Source organism: Oryx dammah, unplaced genomic scaffold (assembly GCF_014754425.2).
Source record: "Oryx dammah isolate SB20612 unplaced genomic scaffold, SCBI_Odam_1.1 HiC_scaffold_9, whole genome shotgun sequence".
Taxonomy (NCBI): Eukaryota; Metazoa; Chordata; class Mammalia; order Artiodactyla; family Bovidae; genus Oryx; species Oryx dammah.
This window is the reverse complement of record NW_024070193.1, coordinates 1727759-1737734: the sequence shown is the minus strand read 5'-3', so window position 1 is coordinate 1737734 and position 9976 is coordinate 1727759. Positions and strand designations below refer to the sequence as shown.

General features: G+C 52.7%; 1 protein-coding gene across 2 annotated transcripts in view; it reads left to right on the top strand.

Annotated features, from left to right (window-relative positions):
• The first annotated feature begins 1537 nt into the window (after window positions 1–1537).
• Window positions 1538–9976, top strand: part of ACAD9 (acyl-CoA dehydrogenase family member 9) — a 39377-nt gene continuing 30938 nt past the window's right edge. The window contains exons 1-2 of one of the 2 annotated variants that reach the window (XM_040246665.1): window positions 1538–1733; window positions 5820–5913. In XM_040246665.1, coding sequence (XP_040102599.1) covers window positions 1587–1733; window positions 5820–5913 — 241 coding nt within the window. In that variant the 5' untranslated portion in view covers window positions 1538–1586. The remainder of the gene's footprint in view (window positions 1734–5819; window positions 5914–9976) is intronic. The other variant, XR_005722133.1, reaches the window with a different exon arrangement.

The following is a 9976-nucleotide window of genomic DNA, read 5'->3' as shown; positions in this document are numbered from 1 at the left end:
GTATATTGTCATCCTGCTTATTTAACTTCTATGCAGAGTACATCATGAGAAACGCTGGACTGGAAGAAACACAAGCTGGAATCAAGATTGCTGGGAGAAATATCAATAACCTCAGATATGCAGATGACACTACCCTTATGGCAGAAAGTGAAGAAGAACTAAAAAGCCTCTTGATGAAAGTGAAAGAGGAGAGCAAAAAAGTTGGCTTAAAGCTCAACATTCAGAAAATGAAGATCATGGCATCTGGTCCCATCACTTCATGGCAAATAGATGGGGAAACAGTGGAAACAGTGTCAGACTTTATTTTGGGGGGCTCCAAAATCACTGTAGATGGTGACTGCAGCTATGAAATAAAAAGATGCTTACTCCTTGGAAGAAAAGTTATGACCAACGTAGATAGTATATTCAAAAGCAGAGACATTACTTTGCCAACTAAGGTCTGTCTAGTTAAGGCTATGGTTTTTCCTGTGGTCATGTATGGATGTGAGAGTTGGACTGTGAAGAAGGCTGAGCACTGAAGAACTGATGCTTTTGAACTGTGGTGTTGGAGAAGACTCTTGAGGCTCCCTTGGACTGCAAGGAGATCCAACCAGTCCATCTGAAGGAGATCAGCCCTGGGATTTCTTTGGAAGGAATGATGCTAAAGCTGAAGCTCCAGTACTTTGGCCACCTCATGCGAAGAGTTGACTCATTGGAAAAGACTCTGATGCTGGGAGGGATTGGGGGCAGGAGGAGAAGGGGACGACCGAGGATGAGATGGCTGGATGGCATCACTGACTCGATGGACGCGAGTCTGAGTGAACTCCGGGAGTTGGTGATGGACAGGGAGGCCTAGGGTGCTGCGATTCATGGGGTCGCAAAGAGTCGGACACGACTGAGCGACTGAACTGAACTGAACCCGTACGCGCACGCCCTTCAGAGAGAACCCATATCGTGAATTTCCCCCATCTCCGCTTTTAAAATGGTGTTAAATTTATTTCTACTTAAAACATTGTTTCATATTTATTTTCACGTTACTTATTTTTTGGCTGTGCTGAGCGTCTGCTGTCTCTTGGAAACCTCTAGCTGGGGAGAGCAGGGGCTCCTCTTCCCTGCGGGGCCTTCTCGGCGCGGTGGCCCCTTGTGGTGGAGCGCGGGGTGCCGCGCGCAGACGCTGCAGGAGTCGTGGCTCAGCAGTTGTGCCTTAGTGGCCCCTAGGCATGTGTGTGTGTGGGGGGGGGTCTTCCCCGAACCAGCGACCTATTAACCCCCGTCCTCTGCGTCGGCAGGAAGAGAACCACGAGACCACCAGGGAAGCCCCCGTCCCCCACCCCCCAGTCTCACCAGCTCGCTGCAGCCCCAGCTGGTGACTGACCGCGTTTGGTCAAGGCCGCGGGTGTCTGACTGCGGTGCCCCGCCCCCCGCGCCGCCGCCGTCCAATCCGCGAGCCGCCCGGGGCCGAGCCCGAGGCCGCGCAGGCGCATTGGCGGCCGAGGGGGGGGTGGGGCGGCGCGGGCGGATGGCGTCATCGGCGGCGCCAGGTCTGCCGGACGTGATTGAGGCGCCGCGGAGGCGGCAGCAGCGGCACGAGCGGCTCCGCGGGCAGCATGAGCGGCTGTGGGCTCCTCTTGTGCTCGGTGGCGGCGCGCTTCTGCCGCGCCCCAGCGGCCTTCACCGTGAGCCGGCGCCCGCTGCTCACCAGTCCGCCGAGCCGCGCTTTCGCCAAGGAGCTCTTCCTGGGCAAGATCCAGAAGGTGAGGCGGCGCCGCGGGCTCCCTGCCTTCTGCCTTTTTCGCGGAGGGGCGAGCGGAGCCCGCTCCAGAGCCCCCGCAGGCTGCCTCAGAAACGCACCCGAGGGCGGGCGTGCCGGCCCCCCGGCTCTCAGGAGCCGCGTGCTCCTGCTTCGGGAGACCCTGGCGGAGGTGGGCGCTGGGTGACCCTCCGCTCAGCGTCCCGGCCCCGAAGTGTGTGCGTCTGAGTGTGTGTGCGCCCCCCAGACGCTTGGCGTGCCCGCCCGGCCCTTCCACGGGTCGCAGGACCCGAGAGTGGTGGCCGCTTGGTTGCTGAGCACGCACCTGGACTCGACCTCGGCTCCGTGACTTTGAGCCCCAGGTGCGGAGCTCGCGGTGTGCTGTGTCTCGCACACCGAGACAGACTGTGTGTGTGTGTGTGTGTGTGTCGGGAAGCCCCGGTGAGATCGTATATGCGTCGAAATGCTTTATTAATCTGGCGCACGTGGGGCAGATGTAAGAGACCGCAGATTGAGGAATCAGTGCTGGCTGCTAGTGTTCTGAGCTTGGGCTAAGCACGCCTGTGAAGTTGCTCCCTGCTCTCATACAGGAAATAGTAAAAGCAGCCTTTGTCCCCTCCTACAGGTAGCCAGAAAACCAAAGAAAAATGTGTGTAAAGTGCTTTGAGCTCGGCTGCGATGTTGGCTGACTCTGTACTACTTCAGGAGTCATTCCTTGGTTTCTCTAGAGCGTTCTTTAAGGTTGTCAGCCATTACAGGTGCAGACACCCAGACTGGAATGGTTTGCCCTGCTAAAAAGTGCAAAGCTAGGCCGTTAAAAGTTAGGGAAGCCGTTTCTCCTGAACCTGGGGCTGTGTGGCGCTGTCCTGGGAACTCATGCATCCCAGCAGCATGGGGAAGAAAGAACACACGTGTTTTATGCTCCCTTTCTCCAAACCTTTAGCACCATCTCCCCCTTCACTCTCAGCTGCTGGCCTTGCTTCTTGTTCACTGCGAAAATGCGCCCATTTAGGTAAGAAGTCCCGCCTCTACACTTACCTCCTTCCCACATGTGGTCTACATTCTCTGCATCACGGTGGCAGAACTGTCTGCTCTTAGCAAAGTCCAGCGAGACCCCCAAGCCTTCTCAGCTACTCAAGGGCGTTGATCCCTTCTTGGCTCTTTGACAGCTAAACATTGGCCAGCGTTTCTGACCAACTCAGCCGGAGTGGGACCTGTCTAGGCTCAGCCTGTGTATGGCCTTCTCATCTCTGATCGTTCCTCTGATGATCTAATTTAGTGTCGTGCCATCCGTATCCTGAAGGTGCACATTTATTTCTCCAGGTGAGACTTGAGCCCGTCTCTCTGTATATCTACCTTTCCAGTCAAAAGCTGCACTTGGGTGTTACGAGGCATCGCCTGTCTAGCCCATCCAAAACTGAGTTCCTGGCCTCTGTACCCGATCCTGCCCTTCCCTCTGGTCATCTTATTGGAGATGGTGGTGACTCTACCGTTCCACTTGTTCAGGTTGTAACCGAAAGTGAGGTCCGGCTGCTCACCTCTCAGAAGTCAGGAAAGAGGCCAGATGGATGGAAAGGAAAGTGCTTTATTGTGGATGCTGACAGCCAGGGTTGGAGGTGGGGGGCCCTGTCCAAAGGCTGACTCTCTTCCCACGGCCCCACCTGCAGGCACGGAGGGAGGGGGTTAGGCACAGAAACAGCACAGGCAGCTGACAGTCATCTTGGAACAGGTCACGGAGAACTGACCAGTGTCATCTTCATTGAGCACAGTCAGTCTTCAGTTCCAGGGTCAGTTCCCACTTCCATGAGGCCAGTTCTCAAAAGTAGAGCAGCCTGTGTCACGGCTATAGTCTAGTCATCATGAAGTTAACTTCTTCCCCCAGGTGGAGGCTTCAATATCTATAAGACAGCTCACAGGATATGGCTCAGAATATTATCTGTAGCTGTTGAGAAGGAACTAAAGGTCCTTGAATATGCGTAGTGACTACTTTATTATTATTTGGTCCCCTTTGACTGGAGTCCCTTCTTTCTGCATTTTCTCACTTCTCTGATTAAACTTACTCTTTGGCTTTAGCGTTTCCACAGACAAAAGGCAGGCTGAGAATATGGCGGGGCGAGGCCATAAGGTCCTGCTCCATTTCAGAGTCAGATACCTGGGGGTGCCTCTTGTTCTCATAATCCGCATCTAATCTGACAGCAGATCCTAGCTTCTCTACCTTCAGGTTCCATTTAGAGTCTGACAGCTGTTAAGCACTTGGCTGGTACCACCCTGGTTCAGGCCGACAGGGTCTCTCTCAGCATTGTTGGGGTTTGAGCAGCAACATGGCAGCAGAGATGCTTGGACTCTCAAACTGGAAGGAGACCTTCATGATCACGCCATTGTCCTCTTGCCCTCAGAGTGTTCTGAGAACGCCCGCGGGTCTCCTGCGAGAACCCGTGGGACGGATCTGGGTGACTCTTCTTCCCGTTCACAGCCTCAGCCAGGAGCAGCTGGGCTTTCATCCGTGTTACATATGTGGTTTCTATATATGCAGAATACTTGGAAAAACCAGTTCCACTGGTTTCAAAAATTTGAAAATTGCAAGTGAAATTGAACCCAGCACCCACGAAGCACCCATTCAGACTCTGAATATTGCCATCAGAGATTCATTCTCACATACTCTCGAGGCCTCTCTTGGCAGTTTCTCTTTTGTTTGGAGTTTAGGCTGGTCCCTAAACTGGTCCCACTCTGTTCTGTTTTCTCACTTGGCTGCTGACTGATTCCAGAATCTTCTTCCTCTAATGCAGCCACTGTAGCCGGCCCAGGTGAGCCCAGAGGCTGTGCAGGCCAGTGCAGTGGACTCAGCTTCTGTATTCAGCTAAAGAGCCGGCTTTGTTCTAAGTGGCTGTGGAGTGAAGACCGCTCAGCCCGATTTCCTTCCAGACCCCCTGAGGGGCAGGGTCGAAGGTGGCCTGGAGGCAGGGATTCCTTTTAAGTCAGCTCTCAGTTTTGGCATGGAATCCACCCTTCACCTGTACAGGGGGCCCGAGAGGAGAAAACAGACTTGAGAGCCTGTGGGAGGGAGGAGACAGGACTCCTCTCAAGAATTTTCTCCAGCCACCTGGTGAGAGGTGCTGTGAGGAGAGGCCGGGCTCCTGGGGCGGCTTCAGGGCTGGGACGTCACTCTTCAGCAGGCGCTGGTCAAATCCAGAAAGTGAGGTCACGCTGGCAGCTGAAGGGGAGGGCGGCGCCCAAAAGCCAGAGGGGCTGAGGTCTCAGTGGGATGATTCTAGGCGACCCAGAGCGAATGCCTCGTGGGGAAGCCAGGCTCGGGCAGAAGCCCTGGCCGCTCCCTGGTCCGTCACTGCCCGCTTAGGACACACCATCTCGTTTGAGCCCCACACGTGCCTCCTGAGGTGCCGCCTGTAACGGGAGAGACAGATGCCGAGCCCCAAAGCGTCAGGGTCAGGGCTGCGTCCAGGCTGATGCGGCCCCTCAGCGGGGCCGCCTCTGGTGCCTCCTGGCACGCTCAGCCCAGGCAGCAGGGGTCAGGGGTCATCGGGCAGGAGGGGTGGGTCCTGGAGCAAGCAGCTGAGCGGCAGCCCGCCAAGAAGCCAGCCCTTGCGACCACAGTACGTTCTCGTCAGCGGCAGCATTTTTAAGCTCAAGAATGACTAAGGTGACGTCTCGTCTATGACTTCCCACGGTCCTCACAGAGACCACCCGTGTTTTCTGGGTGAGAAAATGGCCCTGGGGACGGGTGAAGGGGTCGCCCGGGTGGTAAGCTGCACAGCAGGGACCACGCTGGGGCTGGAAACGTTAGCCCAGGCTCCCTGTTCCATAGGACAGTCCTGGTCACTTCTTAGTAAGGAAAGCTGATCAGAGTCGGGGGTAATCTGGGTCAGGGAGGAGGCTGGGCCGAGGTGGCAGAGTCTGGCACAGTTCTTGCGTCCGGAGCTCCTGCTGGGGTTTGCTGTCCAGTTCCCTCGGCACGGAAGGCTCGGCCCGCCGATGGGGACGCTGGCGCGTCCTTTCCCTTCCCTGCTGACTGACATGACCGCTGTGGGAAGTCGCCCACAGTTCATTTTTACTGTGTGTTCCTCGTTTTCAGAAAAAAGCTTTCCCGTTTCCGGAGATTAGCCGAGATGAACTCAATGAGATTAATCAGTTTGTGGGACCTGTAGAAAAATTCTTCACCGAAGAAGGTATGTAGGGTTCTTTTTATTTCTACAGCTTTCCACTTTCAGGGCGCTGCTTCGATTCTATGTTTGTAAACACATTTCTATCTCGACTTCTGGCTGCGCCGGCTCTTGGTTGCTGCAGGCAGGCTTTCTGGCAGTTGCGCAGCCCGGGGACTCCTCCCTGACTGCAGCGCGCGGGCTTCTCACTGCTGCGGCTGCTCTGTGCTACGGAGCACAGGCTCAGTGGCTGTGATGGCCCCAGGCCAGGGATTGGAGTAGTGTCCCCTGCATCGCAGGGCAGATTCTTACCCACCAGAACACCAGGGAAGCCCGGAGAATGTTTTTATATTTAGTAGTAGAAGCAGTGTACATTAATCAGAAAAACAGTGCTGTTGGCATACTTTGCTTAAAAGATCATTCCAGCTGCTCTTTAATCATAAGCTATCTGTTCATTGCTTCTGAATGTATCTGTGGTGAAAGTGAAAGAAAAGAAAGTGAAATCACTCAGTCGTGTCCGACTCTATGACCCCATGGATTGTAGCCTACCAGGCTCCTCTGTCCATAGGATTCTCCAGGCAAGAGTACTGGAGTGGGTTGCCATTTCCTTCTCCAGGAGATCTTCCCGCCCCAGGGATGGAACCCAGGTCTTCCGCATTGTAGGCAGCCTCTTTACCGTCTGAGCCACTGGGGAAGTCTGTGGTGAAGGACCACTTTAACATTTCCAAACTGTTGCAGACTGACTATAAAATACAATAAAAATGAGCAATTAGAAAAATGAAATAAAAAGCAAAGCAAAACATGTGAAATCCCAGCCCATCAGTCACACGCTGGGCTGTGTGGCTGCCAGTGTCTCTGAAGGCTTACTCACGATTTCTGTAACTTAGCTTTTAGGCAGCAGGGAGGCTCGGGGTGGGGGCAGACCTCAGATTGGAGGCACCCGTGTGGACCGCAGGGCTCTCAGCCCTTGGCGGGGGCAGCGTCCTCTGCCTTTGGGAGCCCCCAAGTGCTTGAGCGAGGACAGATTGACAGCAACATAATCTACTTTTAAAGATCCTTTTCCCTCATAACTTGTTACAAAATACTGAGTATAGTCCCCTGGGCTGAATGGTAGGTTGTTGGTTACTTTGCATATAGTATGTCTGTGTTGAGCTCAGCCTCCTAATTTCTCTCTTTTCCCTCCTCCCCGCTCTGGTAACCACGGGACTGTTTCCTATGTCTGTGGGTCGGCCTGCTCTGTCAGTGAGGCCTCTCTCTCTATTTTGATTGAAATATAGTTGACTTACAGTGTTGTGCTGGTCTCTGCTCTACAGCGAAGTGACTCCGTTATACACACATAGACGTTCTTTCAAAAGAGTTTTTCCACTATGATTTACCACGGGATATTGACTGTCTCCCTGTGTTATACATGAGGACCTTGTGGTTTATCCACCTGTATTTCCAGTTTATGTCTACTAACCCCAGCCTCCCACCCTCTCCCTCCTCCACCCCGCTCCCGCTCGGCAACCACGCCTCTGTTCTCTGTGCCCAAAATTCTGTTTCCTTTTCATAGATAGGTTCTGCTGCTGCTAAGCCGCTTTAGTGGTGTCCAGCTCTGTGCGACCCCATGGACTGCTGCCCACCAGGCTCCCCCGTCCCTGGGATTCTCCAGGCAAGAACCCTGGAGTGGGCTGCCGTCCTTCTCCAGGGGATCTTCCCACCCCAGGAATCAAACCTTCGTCTTCTGCGTTGCGTTTACCGACTGAGCTATGAGAGCAGCCCGAAAGAGGTGCAGCAGCAGAGGAAACTGTGGCGGTGGTTTAAAGCCGAACGATTCAGCCTGAAAGTGAAACTCGCTCGGCCGCCTGACTCTCTGCAACCCCATGGACTACGCAGTCCTCGGAATTCTCCCGGCCTGAACACTGGAGTGGGCGGCCTTTCCCTTCTCCAGGGGATCTTCCCGACCCAGGGGTCGGTCCCAGGCCTCCCGCGTTGCAGGCGGATTCTTCACCAGCTGAGCCACCAGGGAGGCCCTAAGAAACGGAACGCTTGCCGAGTTTACAACCGTCCACATTTTCTCTCTTCTGTTTCATATGCTTTCTAATACCCAAGATACATATTCTGTTACTACAGTCGCAGGTTTCATAAAATTTCTAAGATAGCAGAAAAAGTGGTTTGGGTTTCCCACGTTTTTAAGCAGGAGTGCAACCGCTCTGCAGCGCGGCCTTAGTCTGTGCCGCGCGCGGTGGGCCAGCCGCAAATGTGCGCATGGCGCCTCCCTCTTGGACCCCGCCCGGCCCGCCCCTCCAGGCCGGCGCGGCGCGGCGCGCGGCTGAGCCTCCTGCGCCGGTCAGAGCCCCCACCAGCTGTTTTCCGCGTGGTGTGCGAGTCAGTCCTAACCCCCCAGTTTGCCTCACTGTCTTGTCCCCTCTTTGTCCGCACATCCATTCTCCACGACTTCATCTCTGACTCTGCCCTGCAAATGGTTCGCCTGTACCGTTTGTCTAGACTCTGCATATTAATCGATGCACTGATACACGGTGCTTGTTGTCCTCTTTCTGACTCACAGCCTCCAGATCGCTCCACGTCTCCACACGCGACCCAGTTCCGTTGCTTTTTGTGGCTGAGTAATATTCCGTTGTGTACACGCACCACATCTTTCTCCATTAACCCACTGATGGGCACCCAGGCTGCGTCCGTGTCCTGGCTGTTGTAAACGGTGCTGCAGCGAGCCCTGGGGTGCGTGTGTCTTTCTGAACTGAGATTTTCTGGCAGTCTACGCCCACGAGTGGGGTTGGCAACCATGTGGTGTTACTGTTTCGTCTTCTAAGGGCCCGCCATGCTGTCCAGAGTGGCTGTGCCTATCTGCATTCCCACCAGCACTGTAAGCGGGTTCCTCTGTCTCCACGTCCTCTCCAGCTTTTCTCTTTTGGTGGAGTTCTGGTGGTGGCCGTTCCGACTGACGTGAAGGGGCACCTCATTGCAGTCTTGCATTCTCTGGATTTCTGGAGCTTTGCATCTCTCTAATAATTACTGATGTTGAGCATCTTTTCATGTGTTTCTTGGCTCTCTGTACATCTTCTTTAGAGAAATGTCTACTTAGGTTTCCACTCATTGTTTTATTGGGCTGTTTGATTTTTTGATACTGAGCTGTGTGGACAGCTTGTATATTTTGGAGATTAATCCGTCAGTTGCCTTATTTGCAAATATTTTCTTCCATTCTAAGGGTTGTCTTTTCGTCGTCTTTATGGTTTCCTTTGCTCTGCAGACACTTTCAAGTTTAACTAGATCCCATTTCTTTATTTTTGTCTTTATTACTCTAGGGAGTAGGTCAGAAAAAATCTTGCTGTGATTTATATCAAAGAGTGTTTTTCCTGTGTTTTCCTAAAAGAATTTTATAATATCCAGTCTTACATTTAGGTTTTTAATCCATTTGAGTTTATTTTTGTGTATGGTATTACGAAGTGTCCTGGTTTCATTCTTTGACATGGAGCTGTCCAGTTTTCCCAGCACCACTTATTGAAGAGGCCGTCTTTTCTCCATGGTATATATTCTTGCCTCCTTTGTCAAATCAGGTGACCATAACTGTGTGTTTTTCTCTGGACTTTCTATCCTAGTCCATTAATATATATTTTTGTTTTTGTGCCAGTACCATATTGTCTTGATTACTGTAACTTTGTAGTATAATCTGAAGTCTAGAAGCCTGATTCCTCCACCTCCATTTTTCTTTCTTAAGAGTCCTTTAGCCATTCGGGGTCTTTTGCGTTTCCTTACAAATTGCAAAAGTTATTGTTCTAATTCTGTGAAAAATGCCATTGGTAGTTTGATAGAGATAGCATCGAATTTGTAGATTGCTTTGGGTAGTATAGTAGAATTTGTAGTATTTGTAGAATTTGTTCTAATTCTGTGAAAAATGCCATTGGTAGTTTGATAGAGATTGCATCAAATTTGTAGTATTGCTTTGGGTAGTATAGTATAGTAGAGAGCTTCCCTGGTGGCTCAGAGGTTAAAGCGTCTGCCTGCAATGTGGGAGACCTGGGTTCGATCCCTGGGTCAGGAAGATCTCCTGGAGAAGGAAATGGCTACCCACCCCAGGATTCTTGCCTGCAGA